Source organism: Panthera pardus, unplaced genomic scaffold (assembly GCF_024362965.1).
Source record: "Panthera pardus isolate Hobbes unplaced genomic scaffold, ASM2436296v1 HiC_scaffold_4, whole genome shotgun sequence".
NCBI lineage: Eukaryota > Metazoa > Chordata > Mammalia > Carnivora > Felidae > Panthera > Panthera pardus.
The window spans coordinates 7,419,155-7,440,796 of record NW_026526969.1 but is presented as its reverse complement, the minus strand read 5'-3'; the positions used below and the strand labels follow the sequence as shown (position 1 = coordinate 7,440,796).

The 21,642-nt window shown below is 60.2% G+C and overlaps 3 protein-coding genes across 6 annotated transcripts; 1 reads left to right on the top strand and 2 right to left on the bottom strand.

The window, feature by feature from the left end:
* Window positions 1-2,793: 2,793 nt before the first annotated feature.
* Window positions 2,794-9,165, bottom strand: ALKBH4 (alkB homolog 4, lysine demethylase). The gene is made up of 3 exons (XM_019421610.2): window positions 9,002-9,165; window positions 6,436-6,633; window positions 2,794-3,691 (listed from the first exon to the last, which is right to left on the bottom strand). Exons 1-3 carry the CDS (start codon window positions 9,122-9,124, stop codon window positions 3,104-3,106), a joined length of 909 nt encoding a protein of 302 aa, XP_019277155.1. The 5' UTR covers window positions 9,125-9,165; the 3' UTR covers window positions 2,794-3,103.
* An 80-nt stretch (window positions 9,166-9,245) lies between these two features.
* Window positions 9,246-18,829, top strand: LRWD1 (leucine rich repeats and WD repeat domain containing 1). Of its 4 annotated transcripts, none has more exons than XM_053894078.1 (15): window positions 9,246-9,446; window positions 10,074-10,308; window positions 10,409-10,525; window positions 10,983-11,123; window positions 11,363-11,467; window positions 11,727-11,849; window positions 11,937-12,051; window positions 12,249-12,358; window positions 12,554-12,761; window positions 13,266-13,338; window positions 13,421-13,561; window positions 14,864-14,955; window positions 15,345-15,500; window positions 15,589-15,701; window positions 18,315-18,829. In XM_053894078.1, the coding sequence occupies exons 1-15, from the start codon at window positions 9,367-9,369 to the stop codon at window positions 18,522-18,524; spliced, it is 2,019 nt and encodes a 672-aa protein (XP_053750053.1). In that variant the 5' UTR covers window positions 9,246-9,366; the 3' UTR covers window positions 18,525-18,829. The 4 variants fall into 4 exon arrangements, with proteins under 4 accessions (XP_053750053.1, XP_053750052.1, XP_019277154.2 ...); XM_053894077.1 differs by having other exon boundaries at window positions 13,418-13,561; XM_019421609.2 differs by lacking the exon at window positions 18,315-18,829 and adding an exon at window positions 15,782-16,050.
* Window positions 16,324-19,853, bottom strand: POLR2J (RNA polymerase II subunit J). Its single transcript, XM_053894080.1, has 4 exons — window positions 19,721-19,853; window positions 18,518-18,607; window positions 17,137-17,311; window positions 16,324-16,527 (listed from the first exon to the last, which is right to left on the bottom strand). The coding sequence occupies exons 1-4, from the start codon at window positions 19,771-19,773 to the stop codon at window positions 16,492-16,494; spliced, it is 354 nt and encodes a 117-aa protein (XP_053750055.1). The 5' UTR covers window positions 19,774-19,853; the 3' UTR covers window positions 16,324-16,491.
* Between the last annotated feature and the right edge of the window lie 1,789 nt (window positions 19,854-21,642).

The following is a 21,642-nucleotide window of genomic DNA, read 5'->3' as shown; positions in this document are numbered from 1 at the left end:
AGCCTCCCCCACAGGTACGCTGGGGCCCTTTCCAGAGCGGAACGCGGTCTCCATTTAATACCTGACCAGAAGTTTCAAAACTCCAGGTGTTTCTATTTTAGAAACTGCGAGGGCAGGACGTATCCTAGTGTCTTCTAGGAAAGCCTGCTGAGGCTAAAACCGCGTGAGCCCGGGTGTCGGCGGCTGTTCCGTCTTGCGCTGATTGACTCATGCGTGACGCTGCGGAGATCACGTGCGGTGTACATAACCCCCGTCCCGCGTGTGGGTTTTTAAAACAGTTGCCCTGGAGTGAGCTGAATAAACAGGTAAAGCTATGAAGCCCCTGGCTCTCCCCTAGTGTCTGCTGCATCCTGGAAGACTGCTTCTCCTGAAGCCCCTCCTGCGTCTTCCTAATCGCTGGTCACCGGCCACGTGTCTCCCCAGGCCAGGGCGGTGGACTTTTCTGGAATGGACAAGTGGGGGGGGCCTGGACCCGGGCACGTTGCGAGGCTCCCTTCAGGCGGGGCCCCGGGAGAATGGGGCATCTCTGCCTGCTGCTTCCCTTCCCCAGCGGGCTCTCCCTTTCCAGAAACACAGCAAGAGACGGCCTCAGGGCTGAGTGCTGAAGGGGTCGGTTTGAAGGTCCCCAGATCCCCCAGTTGAAAACGCTGGGGAGCCACTGAAGCTGTGGTCTCACGGTGCCTTTTCCATCCCAGGTACCTGTGGCTGCGGGGTCCAGCCAGCCAGGCAGGAATCCCTCCCACAGCCCGGTGACACTCGAGGAAGCTCCCATTCTGTTTTGAAAGTGTTATCCACGGAGGCCTCCACCTAGGAAAAGATGTCTTGTATTATTTTTAACTTGCAGGCAGTTGAACCTAGCGGCTCCTCGGAATCAGGTGTGCAAAGCAACCGACACTGCCGTATGGACAGGTTCTGCCAGCCGAGGGGGGCCCTGCCGCCACAGCCCGGGAGGATGACTTCCAGGCCCCCCGGGTCTAAAGAAGCCTGTGTCCAGCGAGCCCACTCCATGGACCATTTCCCAGTGAGTGCGGCAAACCCATAGAAGGCTCATCGAAGTCTTGACTCATTGTCCCCAGTAGGTGGAGAGGTAGGGTCCACGGAGCCCGGTGTAGGGGCTCAGCGGGGTGAGTGGCACAGGACCGAGCCGGGATTCCATGTTAGACCCTTTTAGAACCTGCTGAACCCGATTTCCAACCCCGATGTCTCCAGCGCCCCCACGGTTACTGGGGACGGTACAAACAGGGACATCCATCTCAACAGGGATAACCCAGAGGATGCTTCCCGGACAGAGCTCAGCGTCTCCGAGCCCCCAGCTCCAAACAAGTAAATGGCCCTGAGCTTCCTTAACATCTTTCAAAACAAGCCAGGCTGAGGAGTATCAGCTGAGCTCTCCCTGGCTTACTCTGGAAGACCGTGCAGGAAGCCACCCTCAGAGTGGATGCTTCCACAGGAATACCATCCCATAAGGCTCATCCCTTCCTGTCGCCTGAGACGGTCAGACCATTGCAACAGACACGACTGTCTGCACGACACACGTGTGGTGTTTTGAGAGCACGCTGGCTGCAGAGACGGCCACCTGAAATACAGGGTTACTAACCCTCAGGCAGTGGCTGAACCGCCCAACCTGGCCATCCCCAGCCCCATCCTAGTCGAGGGCGCAAGCAGTGGATGCTTAGGTGGACACACGGAATCTGATGGGCTTCATGGTGTAGTTTCAAGAACGAACCCGATGCAGGGTCACCGGTTTGAACGTGACACGATGCCCGTCCCGAGGCGGGCTCTGCGGACTGTGCGGACCAGGCGGACCTAAGGTGCGCTCGGTAGGGCTGGAGGAAGGGCCCACCATCAGATGTCTGGCAAGCCCTGGGGGATTCTGGGGGAAGTGGGCTGCTTTGCTTAGTGGCTCTCCCGGCCCTAACGGGCCTCTCCCCAGCAGGCCTGGGTGTGCAGTTTCCCAGACGTACGTTTCCCGTGGAGCCCTTCTTCGGCAGAACACCTTGCAGGCTCCGCGTACACGGTGCTCCAAGGCCCAGCCTGTCAGGGCAAAGGCCTCACGGGCCCCATGGGGTAGACCCCCCCCACCCCCGACTTGCAAGTCTACTGCGTTGCTCACCGGCAGGCCTACATCTAAATGCCCAGTGCGGGGTCTGGGAGGGTCACAACCTTGGGAAGAAGCTATCCTCTACTCTCCTGCTCCAAGTGAGCTTAGGGAGCCACCCGCCCTGCAGCCGGGCTCATATAGCCACTGGAAACTCAGCAGCCTCTCCATGGGTCTCCAGATCAATGCCACTTCACAGTGTGGTGGCCAGTGACTCCCCCACCTGACAGGTGATAGAAGGTTCTAAAATGACTGAAGACCAGTGCCTACCATGAACCTTTCTGGGCTATAATGGGGCCCTGGTTCCAAAGTTTGGCACTGAGCATGTGGCTAGCGAGTATATTTTGTCTCATAAGCAGAAGAGGGCTGGCTGAGCATCCAAGGTGAGCACCCCATGAAACACCAGTGCCAGGAAGTGAACTACACTGTGCCTTCCCCTACTTTTTAACAGCATGGGATGGGGAGGTGGGACCAGACTCTCCGGGGACTTCCCTCTCCTCATTGCATCGCCCGCCTCCCTGGGGTCAAGCATGACCTGGGCAGAGCCTGGCTCAGAGGCCATCGCCAGCTCTGAAGTCGGACATAACTTCAAATGTTCTGTCGATTCTGTTCTCCAACTCGCTTCCCAAATGAAAGGACTGGAGAATGGGCTATCAGGGAACTTCATTAAGAGCGAGGGATAAAGGAGAAAACAGTTTCAGGTGGTACCAACGTGTTTAAGCTCAAACGATCCCACTGCCCTCAAACTGTGACAAGCCACACAGGTGGCCGCGGTGCGGGTCAAACAGGACTGACCCGAGGCACATTCCCATCACAACCAGCTCCCGGGCAGGGCTCACGCTGTCGTGATGTCAGGGTGCTGAGCAGTCTTCTCTGAAAAGCTAATCGGCTGGGGAGAAAGCCCCTTGTGCTGGGCTTCCCGCCCTTCCGTCCTGGCAGGCAGTCAACTCTGGAGCCGGCGCCCTGGCCAGGCCCAGCGCCAGCTCCCGGCCCCGGGGAGGTGGCTCACATAGGTCTCCCTTGAAAGGAGAGAGAGATCTGCAGGAGTTCCTGCCCCAGTTCTTGCTGCCTCCCGCCGGGACGGAACTCGGCCGACAGCTCCCTGAAGGTGGCGCACACGCGGCGGGCCTCGATGTGTCTGCGGTGGATGGCGTGTTTCCACTGGTGCCGCGCGGCACCCGTGAGCACGAGCAGAGAGCGGCGGGGCAAGGGGACGGCCACCTCCACCTCCTGGCACAGGACGGACCTGCTGGGAGCCATCACACCCTCCACCAAGGCCTCCGGGAAGCCGGATGGGGCCAGACAGAGCAGCAGGCTGCCGGGCGCCTCCCGGGACATGGACAGCACGGTCGGGGACAGGAGGTTGAGGCTCACCAGCCGCTCCCCCCACAGCCAGGCGTCGTCCAGGTGGGGGTCGATGGCCGAGCCCCGCTCAGGGCAGTAGTCCAGGTTACACTGCTCCACGGGCCGGAAGTCCTCTAGGATGGGGTACAGGCCCATCCTCCGCACCACCTCCCGGCTGAAGCTGGGGAGGCCTCTGAAGCCAGCGGTCTTTAGCTTCTGTTTCCTAAAGTTGACTTTGGGGCCATAGTCCTGAAGGGGGTGGACAAAAAAGAAGCAGAGAAGCGTCTTGAGTTTATAGGAAGGGCTATCACAGACCAGGGCTGAAGAATCCGATCGCGGTGACCAAGACAAGCAAAAACTCCTGACTCCGTGGGTCAGGATCTGGCTCTCCAGCAGCAGGAGGCCTGCACCAATGACAAAGAGCCAACACTCAGACGTTGGTAAACGCTAAGGGAGAAAATAAAGCAGGAAAAGGACGTGATGTGCTCAGGGGGATGTCTTAGACTACGTGCCCCCGAAAGCAGAGCTAAAGACAGAAGGCCCATATGCAGGTAGGGTGTTTTGGGACGGGAGACCAAGGGGTCGGGATGTGGGTAGAAGGAGCGGCGAGGGAAGGCGGGCTAGCCCAAGGCAGCCTCATCAAGCTGATCGAAGCTGGGGATCAGAACCACGAGAGAGAAGTTAGCACACAGCCCAGGAGTCAAAACTCCCAGCTCCACGCCCAGTCCCGAAAACGCGGCCACGCAGACACTTGCCACGTGGGCACTCAAAGCGGCACTAGGGCACAATGGCCAGAAAGCGGAAACAACCCAGTGTCCGCAATCGGACAAGTGGACGAAGCAATGGTGGCAGAGCCACACGACGGAGGAGCTGTCTGTCCAGCCGCAAACAGCGTAGCACCGACACAGGCCGACGTTATGGTCAGTGAGAGGAGCCGACACAAAAGGCCACATGTGACACAATCCCATTTGCATGAAATATCCAGAACAGGCAAATCCAGAAAGAAAGTAGATTAGCGGTTGCCAGGGGACAGGGGAACGGGGAGCGTCTGCTAATGGGTTACAGGTTGCCTCTGGGGTGATGGGCACGTTCCAGAAGTAAGGCAGTGGAGATGGCTGTGTGATATTATGAATATACCAAAACAAACCGTACGTGTTAAATGGGCAGGTTTTACAGTGTGTGGGTTCTATCTAAAAAAAATAACCCCAAAACAAGTGTTAGGGAGGAGGCTTCTAGAATACACCTCAGACCTGTGGCCCAAGGGATGAGCATTTATCCACCGCCTCCTGCCCCCTGCAGTCCCCCTCTAGTGGAGGGGGGCACTGTCTGGTGGAAAGGTCTTTCTCCTGCCGGCTTTGGCACGTCTGAGTGGCTGGGTCCCCCAGGCGGTGGCAGGCTAGAAGGGAGGGCTTGACGCTGGAGCCTCTCAGGAGTACCGAGCAGGCTGCTGTAGGGACATCCCAGGAGCACCAAGCAGCAGGGGAAGCCCAGGCTGGGGCGGAAGGCCTGGTGGGTTTGTAGCAGAGCAGTGAGTCCATCTGAGGGGGCGTCAATGGGGGTCACCTTCCTCTCCAGTGGAAAGTGACAGAAGAGGGGTAAGGGAAGCTCCTGTGGGAATCCCAGTGACAGAACTGGGGGCTGGGACCTAAGGGGGTGGCAGTGGTAGGGGTGCTGTGTTCTCAGGTCCCGAGTGTGTTTGAAGGAAGAGAGCTGACGGGGATTACCAATGAGACACAGCGAGGAATCTGGAAAGCTCCACGGTTGCCAGCCTGAGCAGATGGAAGCTGGAATTTGCCAAGGTGGGGACACTACAGGGGGGCATGGGGGGGATGAAGACTCAAAGCTCAGTGCAGGTCTGACAAATAGGAGAAGCCGGCCAGAGACACGAACGTGGGAGTCGCAAACACACACTCGTGTCAGAGCCGTGACTCATGGAGCCCGGCGAGGGGGCGTCTGGAAGAGAAGAGGCCCCAGGACTGAGCCTGAAAGTCGGCCACAGGGTTTAGGGCGCAGAGGCCGGGATGGAAGTGCTGAGTACAGTAAGCGGAGCAGGAGGAGAGGGGCTGGAGACGGAATAAACAACTCTTCTGAGGAATCGGGCCGCAGAGGAGAGAGCTAGAGCTTACTGGCAGCCTGGCGGAAAAGACCCAGTTGAGGCAAAACTAATGTCGAGAGCGAGGGGAGCAACACCCGCCAGCATCTTCTGAGTCAGAGGGGGCTCGGTGGAGAGCCGGCGGCGGGGGAAGGGAAGGTTTGGAAGGAGAGCCGCAGAAGGGCCACCTTGGGGGAGGTTGGCATGACCTCCAGAGCAGGACGGCCCAGCTCAGGGTTGGAGAGCCAGGGCTGGGAGGCGCCCAGCGAGAGGAGCCAGACTTGATGGGGGCTGTGGTTTAGCGGAAGGAGGATAGCGAGGGACGAAAGGGCACAGGAGCAGCAGAGGAAGTGGTGTGATAACTCGCCGGGCACCGAAGTGGGGACGGAAAAGCCCACGGGAGGGGGAGGGAAGGAGAGAAGGCGGCCGATGGATGGCTCTCAGGTCCCGGCCGACAAGGCTGCAGAAAAGAGGGGCTGTCATTCCTGACAAAGAGGAGGCCCAGGACTCGGTGGCCCAAGTGTCTCAAAACGGATGGGGAGAGGACTTCGGGGGGAAGGCGAGCGGCGGCCTTCCAGAAACCCTCTGAGCTGGGCACCAGTCTGCCTTACGGCCCCGCCTCACCGAGTCTGGGGCGTCTGGGGAAGCGGAGCGGGCTGGGCCCGCCTCTGCCCCTCCCTCCGGCACACCCACGCCCCAGCTGCCAGAGCCCCAAGGTCAGAGGAGCCCGCCCCCTAGCGGCCCTGGTGAGGGGGTGTCACGGGTTGTGGCTGCCGAGAGAGGCGCTGGGAGGGAGGTGAGCAAGGCACGGGGCAAGGAGTGTGCAGGGGCCCGGCAGGGTGACTCCTCTCTGACCAGCCAGCCTGGCCCTCCTGGAGTCCCCGGCTCTGGGCCGTCCTACCTGCTTCCTCCGTCCAGACTGGGAGAGCTTCCAAGGCTCCCGGTCCATCAGCTGTACCATCTCAGCTTCTTCCTCCCGGGTCACGAAGTCCTCTATCAGCGTCACACCGGGGAACGGGAAGGCCCAGCCTTCAAAGTCAGACTCCTCAGCCCCCACGGCCCAGCCAGTGTCAGAGTAGTAAATGAAGCGGTGTGTTTTCTGCAAAAGAAAGACGAGGGACCTGGAGCCGCCGAAGCCCTTCCTCACTGTGTGTGCACCTTCCAGAGGCCCCTTCTTAGGAGCGGCCCCTGCCGAGAGCTTCTCCCTCCCCTGGTGCCACTTTGGGAAGCAGCTGGAGTCCAGACTAGGCTGAGAGAGGCAGTGATGCAGAAGCCCTGCCTGGGGCCCTCTCCTTTGTCACATTCCTCAGCTGTAGGTGGGAAGAGCATCCATGTAACCATTTTCTGTTCTGTTTTAAAGATGGGGTGACCCAGGACGAATGAAGTTAAGGAACCGGCTGAAGGCTACACAGCCCAAGGCTGCCCGCGAGTTCACACTGTTCTAGCGTCACTGTGGGGTGTCTCCTGCCCTCCCCAGCGTCTAAAGGAAAGGACCCCGGAGCTGTTCAGAGGGCGAGCACGTTGGACAGCTAGAGGGAGAGGTGGGGAGGACTCCGGGCCCGGCCCTCCTCTGTGGTTGCACAGGCACTGCCTCAATCTCCCTTCGAAGGAGAGAACTTGCCAGTCATCCTGGAGGAGTGCCCGGCTGACCCCCTCCTGCTGCAGTGCCTTCAGAATCTGCCCCAGGTTTCGGCCAGAGGCCATCCTGGTCCCAGACAGCCCCCGGCCAATGACTCAGCGCAGGTCTGGCTTTTCATACCCAACATGGGACTCCTCTACCAGTCAAGTCTGCTCCGGAGCTCCCAGCTGGGTTGGCCATGACTCTGTCCCAGCGGTGTGGCAGCACGAAGCCCTCCCTGCCCAATTAATTCTGCTCCCTCCCCTTTTGCATTTCATGGCCGTTGCTACCCACCCCATTGTCCTCTGTCTTCTAGCACTTCACACGGACACGTTACAGTTAGGGAGCCATCCTGGACCTTCTGCTCATCCCACAGACATCAAGTTGAGCAGGTGCTACCCCACAGTGCCCTGTGTCTCCACACCCATGGTCACAGGCAAAGTTCAGACTTTTGGCACTTTTCACGCTTTAATTGCGGTAAGAAAAAAAAAAAAGTATATATATGTACACATGCACATGTACGTATATGTACACATGTAAGTATATATGTGTATATATATAAATATATACACATATATACATACGTATATATATATATATAAAACGTTTTCACCGCCTTCACCACCAAACCTTCACGTTGTGCACCCATCTCCAGCATTTTTTCATCACGTAAAAGCAAACCTCTGCACCCATTAAACCACAACTCCTTCTTTTCCCCCAGGCCCAGGCACCCATCATTCCACTTTCTGACTCTAAGAATCTGATTACTCTCTGAACCTCATGTAAGTGGAATCCTACAGCATTTACCCTTTTGTGACTGACATTTCAGTCAGTATAATGACCTCAGGATTCATTCATGTTGTGTCAGAATGCCCTTCCCTTTTAAGGTGCATAATATTCTACTGTACGTATTGTGTCACATTTTGTTTATCCACTCATCCACTGATGGATGCTTACATCGCTTCCACTTTTTAGCTACTGGGAATGAGGCTGCTGTGAGTGCGGGTGTACAAATCTCTCTTCAAGTGTCTGCTTTCAATTCTTTTGGGTGTCTACCCAGAATTGCTAGATCATACAGTAATTCTACTCTTAATTTACTGAGGAATCACCATACTGTTTCCCACTGAACCTTCCAAGCTTTTGCCAGGGACACTGTGACAGTTTCTTCCTTGGCTTCCCAGGGTCCATACTTTCCTATCCCCCCCCTCCCCCTCCCAGGATCTTTCTAAAACTCACGTGTTAACTTCCTTTAAAACCCTCAGCAGCTCTCCATGGCCCTCGGGACAAATCCAGGCTATCCAGCAGCCACACACAGAGCCCTCTGTGATCAGGCCCCACTGACCATCCCCCCAAGCATCACCCTCCTTCCAAACACACGCACCTACCCCAGGCCTTTATCTAAGCAGCTCCCCCAGTGGAAATGTCCTCGCCCACCTCAAAGGTTCTAAGTACTTTTTCATTAATTAACTGGAATTAATTTCCTCCTTGCCCACTTCTGCCCAACGGTTTCTAGGACCTTCGCCTTGCCTGGTTTTCGGCATCCTTTCCTCTTTACGGTTCGTCTCCCCACTCCGTGAAGCTCCTGGCCCCACGGGGGTTACGTGGAGGTCCGCTGTCACACTACCCCCCCACCCCCAGGGCTCAGAGGGGAGTTGCAGTCAGATGGCACCCACTCCAGTCCCTTCCCCAATCCAAACCCCCCTCAAAGCACTCATCTGATCCTGCAACGCCCCCACGGCGAGGGTCTCTGACACGGGTTGAACCGGGGCCCATCTTCGTAGCCAGTTTGGGCCTCAGTTTCCCTATCTGAAGAAGGGAGTTATGGCACGGCCCCTCCCCCAACCCTCACCTGCGGGGGGTGCTGCCAGGGCGGGTCACCTCCGCGCTGCCGCTCGCAGATCAGACAGGTCCGGATGCCCTTGCAGCCGCATTCCCGGAGGACTTCGGGGGCCGCCACCGCCGCAGCCGCCATCGCCGCGTCCTGGCGGCCAAAGCGCAGGCGCGGGGCCGCGGGGGCCGCTGGGAGTCGTAGTCAGCCCGCGGGGCACGAGGTCCGCCGGGCCGCTTCCTTCCGGTCGTCGCCAGCGACGGGCTCGCGCGGCGCCGCCTCCAGAGCTCCGCCAGCCGCGGACGTTAACTTCGGTCTCCAGGAGGCACGGACTCGGCCCGACGCCGGTGCCGCCGACCGGCCAGCGCGGGTCGCGTCTCCTCGCCATGGGCCCCCTCTCGGCGCGGCTGCTCATGCAGCGGGGGCGTCCCAAGAGCGACCGGCTGGGGAAAATCCGGAGCTTGGAGTAAGAGGCGGGCCGGGGGCGACGGGGGTCCGCCGGGGGGGGTGGGGCGCGGGGGACACACAGCCCGCCACCCGGGCCTGCGTCGCCCGCTGGGAGTGAAGAAAGTCTGCGACCCATGCCCACTCCCTCCCTGGCCCCGTTATCGCCTTGTCGGTTAGGCGGAGGCTGATCACTCGGGCCAAACTCAGGGCTGCCGTTATGAGAGGGGCCGGCTGGGCCCTGAGTGGCCTTTTCCCTGAAGGGGGCCCGGGCTTAGGGGGAGACAGTCCTGCAGAAAGGGTATTGAGCAACCTGTTGAGCTAATTCCCGAGGCCCAGGGCAGCACAGAGGAGTTCCCATAGAGGATGAGGGAAAGCGTTCTGGAGGTGCCAGCTGTACTCAGTTGTAAAGTAGTTACTAGATTTTAAGGAGGAAAAGCTGTGCATGAAGGTGATCCTCTGCTGGAAAAGGCTTCGGAGGCACCCTAGACTGGGCGGGGGGGGGGGGGGGGGGGTCCTCCCCTCCCCTCCCCTCCCCTCCCCTCCCCTCCCCTCCCCTCCTCTCCCCTCCTCTCCCCCTCCCCTCCTCTCCCCCTCCCCTCCTCTCCCCCTCCCCTCCCCTCAGCCCTCCCTGTCTGCCCCCACCCAGCTTGTCTGGCCTGAAGCTGCTCTCGGAGCACTTGGACCCCAAGCTCCTGAGCCGCTTGACGCAGCTGCAAGAGCTGGACCTTTCCAACAACCAGCTGGAGACGCTGCCCGCCAATCTGGGCCTATCCCACCTGCGCATCCTCCGCTGCGCCAACAACCAGCTGGGAGATGTCACTGCCTTGTGTCAGTTCCCGCAGCTTGAGGAGCTGAGCCTGGAAGGCAACCCCTTCCTGACTGTAAGTAGGGTACCCCCTCCCCCACCTGCCACGTACCCAGGACCGGCACGCTTGGGCTGAGCCACAGGTGGACACTGAGCCACTCTCCCTCATCCCCCAGGTCAGTGACAACCTGAAAGTCTCCTTTCTCCTGCCCAAGCTCCGTAAGGTCAATGGCAAGGATGCTTCCTCCACTTCCTCTCAGGTGGAGAACCTAAACCGGGAGCTGACCAGCAGGGTAAGGGAGCCAGCAGGCTTCTCTGGTGTTTGGAAACGCTTGGGGACCTTGAGGAATGAGCAACACTGGGGGGACCCCGAGTGAGGGTCACGGGAGTGCTCTGCCCTGATACTGAGTGGCCTTTAGGTCCTAGCCTGACATGTTGCTCTGAGCCTGGCTGTGGTGCTTGGTCTCTCGTCCTGAGAGGTCTGGCTCTCCAGGTGTGGGGGTGGGGCCCGGCCAGGGAGGCTAAGACACTTTCAAGTAACCTTACTCTGGGCCAGCTTCTCCTTGGGGCTGTTGCTCACGTGTGGGTTGTTTAGGACTGCGTATGCTGCAGCTAAGAAGGCTGTGGTTCAGGGAGACTTCCAGGAGACAGTGAGGTGGAGACACTTGGGGCCAGAAGATTGGATGCAGAGGTTCCACGGAGGGTCCAGGAGATCTGGGGTGGGCTTGAATCTGGTCCCTCTGGTGGCAGGTCACCGCTCACTGGGAGAAGTTCATGGCCACACGGAGCCCAGAGGAGGAGGCAGAGAAGGCCCAGGCTGACTTTGTGAAGTCCGCAGTCAGGAACGTCCGCTATGGGCCTGAGTCCCTCAGCGAGTTCACCCAGTGGCGGGTATGGCCTCACCCTGCTGTGCTGGGAGTTGGTTCTCCCAGATCCTCTATGGCTCCCATGCCTTCAACTGCCCTGGAAGCCTCTGGCCATAAGGATTTATGGGAGAGTGGCATGGGTCAGGGAAGGCTGACTTAATGGTTGCATGGGAAGCACAGGCTGTTTGTCCCAGCAGTTGGGGAGGGGCTGGGGGCCCCTAGGACTGCATGTACCCAGCTTCCTGATGTCCCGGCCCCACATAGGTGCAGATGATTTCTGAGGCGCTGGTGGCCTCTGGTGGGACCCAGGTGCATGAGACCGGCATCCCGGAGAGGCCTTCAAAAGCCACAGCCGCCCAGGAGCCCAGGGTAGGTGTATCATGCAGCTCTCAAGGCTCCACAGGCCTGTCTTGGCCTTTCCCGCCTAGGGAGACTAGAGGAGGGAAGGGGAGGGGTCCTGGAAATGAGCCCAGGAGATGGCCTCTGATGGCTGGGCGAGTTCAAGCTGACCTTGGGCCAACCCTGGCTTTCTACGCCCATGGGAGAGTGATGCAGAGGAAGGAAGCCCTGGGCAGATGGGCCCATGGTCACCAGGCTCTTCTCAGCCCAGCCTTGACCCCCTCCACAGGCCAGACCGATGGCCTTGAAACGGTCGGGTGACGTCTCACTCAGCTTGTCTCCCAGCAAGCGGGGATGCCCCTCCCCACCGGCCCACGTGAAGGGCAGCCCCATGGGCTCCGATGGCAGCCAGGTAAGCTCGCAGGGGCCAGGAAGCAGCTGGGCAGCTGGCAGGGAGTGAGGGCTGGGGCAGCTGTGAACCCCACCTCTGCCCCCACAGCCTGCCCTGGACCTGGAGCCCCTGCACTTTCTGCAATGTCACAGCAAGAACAACAGCCCTCGGGACCTGGAGACCCAGCTCTGGGCCTGCGCCTTCGAGCCGGCCTGGGAGGAGGGTACATCCTTGTGGGGCAGGCAGGGCCAGGGTGACAGCCAAGGGAACGAGCAGGAACAAGCTTTCTGGTCAGGGGGCCGCCTCGGTGGATGGGGGACCTGCGAGAGACAGCTCATGAAGTGTCGTCAAGGCCAGGAAGGAGCTGCTGGGGCAAACCTCACAGGAAACGCTTTTACTTAGGCTGACCCCTCACAACAGGGCAGGCAGGGGCCACATCACAGACCGTGGCCACGTGTGGCGGGGAGGCCGTGTGTGTGATAGACTGCCAGACGGGCATCGTACTGCACAAGTACAAGGCGCCTGGCGAGGTGAGTGCCGGGGCCCTGCTCGTGCGGGACTGTGGGCAGAGTGCCGGGGTTGGGGGCCCGGGCTCGGCCACCCGCTCGCTCGGTGACTCTGTTCTGCCGGGCTTCAGTACCGCAGGCCTGACCTTGCAGGCACTGTGCGCACGTAGCCCTGCCCCTTAGTGATGCCCTCTCCCTCCCCCCCCCTCCCCCCCACAGGAGTTCTTCTCGGTGGCCTGGACAGCCCTGACAGTGGTCACGCAGGCAGGCCACAAGAAGCGCTGGAGTGTGCTGGCGGCTGCAGGCCTGCGGGGCCTGGTCCGGCTGCTGCACGTGCGTGCTGGGTTCTGCTGCGGAGTCATCCGGGCCCACAAGAAGGCCATCGCCACCCTCTGCTTCAGCCCCACCCACGAGACCCACCTCTTCAGTAAGACCCTCTCCCACACCCCTGAGGTGTCCCCAGCACCCAGACGCCTCAGTGCGCCCTCCCCAGCACGGTAGGGAGCTCCTGCGGCTGGCGGGCTTCATGGCTGGCGCCACGCTCTGCTCTGGCCGTAGTAGAAACAGCGTGGCTTTGTGGACGACTGACAGGGCGTCAGATCCTGGCTTTGCCCCCAGCTGCTCCACGGCCTTGAAGCTTTCCCACAGGCTGGGCCGCTCTGTGACCTGGGTGGACACCCCTGCCCCCCAAGAGTGGTAAGCCAGACAAGGGTGATGTGTGAGCAGAGGCCTAAGAAGATGGCTGCCTGCCTTGGGGCACGTTAGATTAGGGCGAGGTAGGCAGCGTAGGCACGCGAGCCCTCCGTGGCCCAGCTGTGGCCCGGCCTGCCTCAGGCTGGCCTTGCGACCACGGCCTCAGCCTGGAATGGAGCCCGCGGGAGGGAGCAGGGCCTCCTCAGAGCCGCCTCTCCCCTTCCCATCTCCTGCCCAGCGGCCTCTTACGACAAGCGGATCATCCTCTGGGACGTCGGGGTGCCCAACCACGATTATGAATTCCAGGCCAGGTGATGACGCTGAGGGGCGGGGTGGAGGGGGGCGGGGCGCCGACACGGCCGCGGCCTCACACTCTTCCCCACCTGCCAGCAGCCAGCTGCTCACACTCGATGCGGCCTCCATCCCGCTGCGCCTCTGCCCTGTGGCGTCCTGCCCGGAGGCCTACCTGCTGGCTGGCTGCGAGGGTGGCTGCTGCTGCTGGGACGTGCGGCTGGACCAGCCTCAGAAGAGGAGGTGAGGCCGGCCCGGGAGGCCTCAAAAGCCTGGCCGCGGCCAGTCCAGACGTCTGACCCTGAGTGGGTCTGCCGGGGGTGGTGCCCAAGCTGTGCCCCGTTCTGGGCAGCCAGAGGCTGTTTTCGGGGGCCTCTTCCCAAGTCTGGTCTGTCCTCACCTCCTGCCAGTCTCTCGAGGAAAGCCTCATGACCCATTCCTTCCCTGGTGTTCTGTGGGTGGGGGGGACTGGGCCGGGTCACTTCTCTGAGCTGTGATCACCTCACCTTCGAGGGCAATGGGGAGGCGCGGGGCTCATCTGTACCACCCGGTAGGCCAGAGACTGAGCTCAGCATAGCATCCCTGCCCTTGCGGGGCCCACAGCCTTGTGGCGGAAACGGGCATTAAAAAAGATGGCCCGTTACCCCCAAGGTGTGAGGTCAGGTGCAAAGGAAGACTAAGGTACCATGTGAGCCTAGCAGGGAGTCAGGCAGAGCGGGGAGGTGCTCACACAGAGGCAGCAGTCTGTGCACAGGGTGGGGACAGCTGGCTGACCTGGGAGGTCTGGCCCAGCTTGGGAAGCTGGAGGAGATGGCACAGGAGGTGGTGAGGTTGCTCGGGCTGGGGCCACTGGCCGTCGGCCCCGGTAAGATTGTGAATTTTGTCCTAAATGCAGTCGATGGCCTGGGAAGAACCTTAGAGGTGGGTGACAGGAGTGAGGCAGCTGCTACATGGAGGCAAATCCCAGAAGCTTCAGCACGGGCTGGAGCAGTTGTCCAGCCCAGTGCCTGTGGTGGCCCTGTGCCACACCTGGTTAAGCCCTGGGCCTGCCCCCTACCCTTTGCCCACCCACATCTGTCTGGGGTCCAAGCCCTGTGGTGGCCCACGCCTCAGATGGGTCTGCTGCTCCTCAGCCGCCTATCTGGCTCCAGGTGGCACGGGACCGTGGGCAGCTGCCGGGCGGCCTTTCCAAGCAGCGTCGACCCCATACACTTCTCAGCTTGGAAAAGTGCAGCAGCCACTTCCCACCACCTTCTGGCTCCTGGCACTGGCCCAGAACTGCCTGCCTCACCCCTGCCTCCAGACCTTTCCCGGCCCCGCCCCCCAGGACGGGGTGGGAGAACCAGCCCCTCCTGCTCCTGAGTTCCCACCACCTGTGGCTGTGTCCCCAGAGGTGCTGGCTCCCCTTCCAGGGCAAAGCCGAACCCCTCCAGGGCCTGGGACAGATCTTGTCGCATCTCCTAGTTGGGGCAGAGGGCACGTCTAGAGGCACACGGCTCCTGTCCGTGCAGGGGTAGCTGACCGGCATCTGCTGCTGCCCCGCAGGGTGTGTGAGGTGGAGTTTGTCTTCTCCGAGGGCTCGGAGGCACCAGGGCGGAGAGTGGACGGGCTGGCGTTTGTGAATGAGGATGTCGTGGGTGAGTGAGCCCTGCTCAGGGACAGCCTGGCTTCCTGAGAACCAAGGATAGGCCCTGGTAGGGCCTTTGTGGGTCGCTTCTCCCTGGGCTGGGTTTTTTGGTTTAAAATTTTTTTATTTTGAGAGAGAGCACAAGTGGGAGAGGGGCAGAGAGGAGAGACAGAATCCCAGGCAGGCACTGCACCATCAGTGCAGAGCCCGACGTGGGGCTCAAACTCCCCAACTGCGAGATCGTGACCTAGGCTGAGATTAAGAGTCGGATGCTTAACCGACTGAGCCACTCAGGCGCCCCTCCCCGGGCTGGGGTTTAGGGGCTCCTGAGGGGTCCCCGCTATGCAACAGAAGTGTTTGTGGAGAGGGCCCCCCCCCAACCCCAGTTCTCGCCCGCAGCCTCCAAGGGGAACAGCCTGGGCACCATCTGCCTGTGGAGCTGGAGCCAGACGTGGGTGGGCCGAGGCAAGCAGTCCACACTAGCGGTGGTGGTCCTGGCTCGGCTGCAGTGGTCACCCACCAAGCTGGCCTACTTCTCGCTCAGCACCTGTCCTGGTGAGCCCCCCCACCCTGCTGCCCCATCCCGCCCTCCACCTCCCGGAGCTCTGCCCCACCTTCGATCTCAACGTGTGTGTCCTGGCAGATGAGGGCATCGTGCTGTGTGGAGACGAGGAGGGCAACGTGTGGGTCTACGATGTCAGGCACATCCTGACCCAGCAGCCTCCACTGCCGGCAGCTCCGCAGGCCCCGACGCAGGTAGGCACCGCGTGTCCCTCTCCTGCCGCCGGGACTGCCGTGTAGGAAGCGGGAGCCCAGCCCCCCTCTCTTCCCCCCAGATCCTTAAGTGGCCCCAGCCCTGGGCCCTCGGCCAGATGGTGACCAAGACCATGGTGAACACAGTGGTGGCCAACCCCACCTTTACCTACCTCACCGCTCTGACAGACTCCAATATCGTGGTCATCTGGAAGAGACCGTAGCCAGAGCAGGGCCTCCTGCCTGTCGCGGAGCACCAGGGACACAGCTTAACTTATTCAGCTTTGGGGCTAATGACAGGGAGCTTTTTATCGGCGAATGTTTTTATTAAAGTCTCTACTGTTTAAGAGAAGACTGGAGAGCGGTTTGTGGCCCCGTCTGGCATTCCTAGTCTGAGACGGGCAGGCGGACCTGGCAGCTGAGGGTCTCCTGCAAGCACTGCCTCCCTGGCCGCCCCCCAGCTTTGCAGCTGTTGGTCTAGAATGAGGGATCGCGCCACCTTCTCAGACAACACTGAGTCTTCCACTCTGAAACACAGCCCCAGAGTAACCGCGCAAGAGTCTACCTCCGTGGAGCCTCGCAATCCACGTGCTGTGTGGTCGCCTTGCTTTAGCCCACATCCAGGTCTCTTCCTGCCACACTTTTATTTGGAAGGTAAAACAGACTCTGTACATACACGTTGGCTCTGGAGGGAGGGGCTCACCAGGATGTCCCCGAAGCTGGGGAAGCAGCTCTCTACTTGGGGCCTGGAGAAGGTTCCAGTGCAGGTGCCAAGCAAGACCCCTCCAGCTTTCTATTCGATGCCTTCTTGCTTGTCTTTGATGGCCACCTGAGCAGAGAGGGGCAGCAGCGCACTCAGCCGGAGAGGCCCGGGGCTGGGTGCCGGGAACACAACCCCAGGGTCCCTGACAGAGGTCTGCCAGGGAACCGCCACCCTGGCCCCTCCTGGGAGCCGGGCAGTCAGCAGCGGCCCCACCCCATCTGTGCAAGGTGCAGATGACACAGATGTTAAAATCTGACAAGCCGTGGATCTTTCCCGCTCTATCTTGGGTCTAGACTTTGAGCCCCCCCCCCCCTGCAGGGACAGGTGTGGCCATCCCCCCTAACTATGGGACCCCCACCCCAGGATGAGCTGCCCCCTCCAGAAATGCCCTGGAAGCAGCCAGGCCTTACAAACCAGAGTAGCCGGCACCACAGAGAAGACTTGGGGGAGGAGCCCCAAGGGGCCATAAGAACACCCAAGGAAAGCCTGGAGCCCTCAGTAAGGTCCCACCCGTGCGTGCAGACAGCAGGCTCCAGACCTCAACTCCATAACCCCTTAGTCCGCACTTGCTCGAGACTATAGTCACATCCCTGCTCTGTCACCACCTGCCCCCAATGGTTGCGCCGGATGTGGGCACGAGAACATCCCCGCTCCCCTGCACAGCTGGCTGCTCACCCGGAATCGCTCTTCCAGCAGCGAGAGCTCGCTGATGAGGTCTGTGATGGCATTGGTGAAGGCCTCCTGGGGGCTGTAGTCCGGTGTGGTCTGCACCCGGATGATGATCTTGTGCTCCAAGGGGTGGGGGACTTTGTAGCCCGCAAACAGCACCTGGGGGTCCTTCAGCAGCTGTCTGGGACACACAGATGGCCAGTGTGACGCAAGGAGGCTGAGCCTAGCACCCCTGGGGATTACCAGGCCTATAACCAAGGAATCTTCCCATTGGGTTGAAACCTATAAGCAAATACCGCCGGGGGCTGACCCCAGGTGGCTCCCTGCTCTTGATTTCCCCAAAAAAATCCTGAAAGAAAACGCTTCGAAGATAGACCACACGGGGAAGCCTCTCATAAACACCTCTGTGGGAATTCCACGTGGTAAGCAGGATTTCCAGAAAACTTCCCTCAGGGGAAGTCAAAAGAGCCCTCCCCAGGCAGCCAGGATTCAGTAAACCAGAACACAAAATACAAAGCCCGGCTTCCAGCCCGATGAGAGCAGTAAAGGCAGCAGGGGGAGAAATCGAAGTCCTCTGGGCAACACGGGCTGGCAGCTGCTGCCCACACACAGAGGGCCCCGTTCTGCAAGGCTGTGGCGAAGCGAACTGAAGCCCGGGGGACGTGCCTCGCCTTGCACGGGAGCGGCGAGGCCCCAGGAGGGCCTGAGCACCACCACCCGGCTCAGGGCAGGACTCGGCCAGAGAGAAGACAGGCGGCCGAGTCCACCTCCTCCTTTCAGCCGGGAGACCGGGCAGGCTCCTGCCCACGGCCTCAAACCTTGGAAAGACCCGGCCTCACCGATAGTGTTTTTCAGCAGTGAAACAAATCCTTGGGCCAGAACAGCAATCGCACCTGGCCGGGATCTCACTGGCGTAAACAAACACCCACCAACCAATATCCGCGCTCTGTCCACAGGGGCGCCAGATCACCACAGCCTCTCTCCCACCTCTTTCCTTTACTCTGTACGTTACAGTCTCTGGCACGTGTTATCTTTGCACGCCAGGTGTTACTGAGGTCACCGTGACAAACCGCGGTGGCCGGGGTGGGGGGGCACTAATCCTGACTGCTGCTCCGTGCCCAGCCCCAAAACACAAGTAGGTCTGCTTTCCTCTGGCTCACTGCACGTTCGCTTCCTTTCCTCAGCTAGACGAGCCAACACAGAAACATGGCTACGTGAACCGACACGGGTCAGTGTCCTTCTGCAGAAAATGCACGTTTACGTGTGAGCTGCCAGAACAAGCACCCAGATCTTCCAGTAGCTCAGAAAGACCAGGAAATCTGGAATTTCTGCTCTGCCTCAGAGAGCCCCCTAAACACTGCCCAAGAGCCTTTGACTTGGAACTTACGATTTAATGATGTTTCCTAGCGTGTGGTCTTCTTTGTTGATGGTGAACAAACAGGCATTGGGTACCTTGGTGTCCTTGTTAATGGTAATCCTAGGAAGAGACGAGAGCAACTGATGGGGAACAGGGTCTCTCCTCCCCCGAGTCTAAACCCTGCCCTTCAACGCTGGCTCAAGTCCTACCTCCTCCTGGAAGCCTTCCTCAATCTCTTCAACCATAAAGACCTCTGACTCAGCGCAGGGTGGCTACGCCCTGATTCTGCCGGGACCCTCGCCTACTCTGGACTGTTCCTTGTTCCTAAAGCAGAGTTCCTCCACCTTGGCACCACTGGCATTTAAGGGCGGATAGTTCGTTTTTGTCGGGGGCTGTCTTGTACACCGCAGGACACGACCGGTATCCCTGGTCCCTACTCACTAACTGCCAGGAGCACCCCTTCATGACAACGAAAAATGCAGACACTGTCAAAGCCCCCCTGGGGGGCAAAATGGGCCCCAGTCGACAAACCCTGCTCCCAAGGGAGACTAAGTGGCTGGTAAGGGCTAGACCACAGAGCCCTCCCTGCATGCCAGGCTGTTAAGAGAAGGAAAAGCGATGCTTAATTGGCTTTCCGTAAATTACCTCGTTAAGCTCCCCTAAGAGAAAATCCTGTGATTGAATACAGCAAGAAGCCCATTTTCCAGAGGAGGCTTCAAGCAGATCAAGTCACTTGCCCAAAGGTATGGAGACGTTAAGTGGGGGATCCAGGAGCCAAGTCCAGTCTGAGACCACGAGACACCCTTCTCCTTCCCCCTGCAGGCAAGGGGTCACCCAGGGTTCCCCACGGGCGAGTGAAGATCGGACTAGAGCCTAGGAGTCATCACTCTGGCTGCATCAGGAGGATGAAAGCGGCGGCCAGGAAGAGAAATGGGGAGGCTGTCGGATCCCAGAGGAAAAGCACTCTGGCATCAGGTACTCTGAGTTCCGATACAGACCGCCACTTCCTGTGTGCCGGGGCAGTTACTCAGCCTCTCTGAGCCTCAGTTTCCTCCTCTGCAGAATGGAGACATTCATTCACCACCGCCCGGCAGGGCAGTCTCAAGTTTGGCGTACGCAGGGCGAAGCGGACGGGACGCCCAGTAAAAGGTGCTTCCGTCCTCCCGGCAGTGGACGAGCCGGAGGAGCCCCAGACTCTGCCCGCGACCCCCGGCCCGCCCCGCCTCCACTTACTTCTTCTCGCCCTCGAAGAGCAAGAACGACTCGAAGGCGGGAGGGGCGTTCATCCTAGCGTCGCAGCCGCCACCACCGCCGCCGGCTGAATCCTACAACACCACCTCTTCCGGGTTAGAGGCTGCTTCCGGGTTACTCCGGCCAGGTCGAACCCGTGTGAAGACCGGCTGATTGCCCCCTATCGGCCCGGAGGATGTACCGCAGGCACGAGAAAAGCCCGTGGGACCGAAGGCGGGGGGGGGGGGGAGGGGTGGAGGTTCTGCGCATGCGTAAACCCGGAGTCGGCTCCGTGTGCTCGTTCCCCTGTGGGCGCGCTTCGGCCCCCACTCGCGGTGCTGGGAGCTGCTCTGCTGGTGCTGAGAGGGCCTCACCGGGCTAAGCGGCAATGTGCCCCTCTCCGCTTCCCCGTGCCCCTTGATCCTTCTTTGGAGATGTGCCCTCGGGGTACCCAGCGAGGCCCTCGAACGGAGGGTGGAGCCAGGGCGCAGTGGGCAGCTGTGGCCGGCAGGGGGCGGAAGACGCCTCACGGGCTCCCGGTCCCCGGGCCAGTGGGTTGTGAAGCCCACGCCAAGGCCGCCTGCCACGGGCCCCCGGCTGTGCCGTCCCTGGCTGGCCAAGGGGGCTTGTGGCCTAATGAGCTTCTTGTTAGCCAGACAGCGGGTAAGGGCTGGGGACAGGTGTATCCAAGGGGGAGAGAAGAGCTTGGAGGGGCAAGTGTAGGAGTCCGTTTTGATTGGTTGGTATTCGGCAGACTACGGTTTAGGGGTTTTTGGTTTTATCCCAAAGCCAATTTAATCTTTTTTTTTTTTTTTTTAATGTTTATTTTTGAGAGAGGGGTAGGGGGACAGGATTCAAAGTGGCTCTGTGCTGACAGCAGAGGGCCCCACGTGGGGCTTGAACTCAGGAGACCGGAGCTCATGACCCTAGCCAAAGTCGGAAACTTAAAGGTCGGAGGTTTAACTGAGCCACCCAGGCGCCCCTACTACTGTTTAAAGGCCCTGCCTGAGCTGGCTGAACCAAGGGCCTGGGTCTCCCATAAGCTACCGAAGCCTCAGCAGCGGAGGAGCCCCCAAGGAAACCCGGAGCTTCCACACCACTTCCTGGGAGGGGCTGTTTCCTCCTGGAGCTTTGGGCCCCTGGGGTGAGGAAGTGGAGGCACCGGCCTGCAAGCCAGGCCACACCAGGCTAAGTAGGTAGGGAGGAATGGAAGGCAAGGAGGGTGACGATGCCCTGAGGCTGTAACCCGCCCTTCTGGGCCATCCTGGGAAAGTTTGGACGAGGGATTGCTACTTAACTGTTCTGGGCGGGGGTGAGGGGAAAAGGGGATGTCGTTTTCACCCAAACGGGACCTCATTCCCTGCCTGAGAGACCCTGAGGGTGCGGGGGTACATGGCCAGGCACTTTGTTGTAACCTCCTTTGGGCTGCAGCAGCCACCCCACCCCAGGACCCTTTTGGAGGACAGGGTGGTGGGTGACACTACGGGGCCACGTGTATGTGGTTAAAGCCTGGGCTTCTACTTGTGGCAGCCCCTTAAGTGCACACCTCTTTCCCCTTCACTCTGCATTAGGGCACAGCAGACCCTGGGGTCCATAGTCCCTGACCACAAGGTTCTTGAAACCCAAGGAGATTCAACAGGTGTGCGGACTTGTGTGAGGCCCTAAGGAAGCAGCCAGAGAACAGACGCTGCTGGGGGGCGCAGCCTCAGCACCCCCTATGCCAGGAAGGGAAGGGGAGACAAGTCAGGCTCTGGAGCCTGTGGGGGATGGAGCCGTGGGACCCAGGGGTGTGGTGGGGACAATAGTTGTGGGGAGGAGGGAATCCCCCCGGGATTTGGGGGTGGGAGACAGAAGGGATTCACAAAGGCTATGCTGGTGGCCCCAGTCCTTGGCCACCCACAAGAGCCACTGGAGTCCCCAGGCCC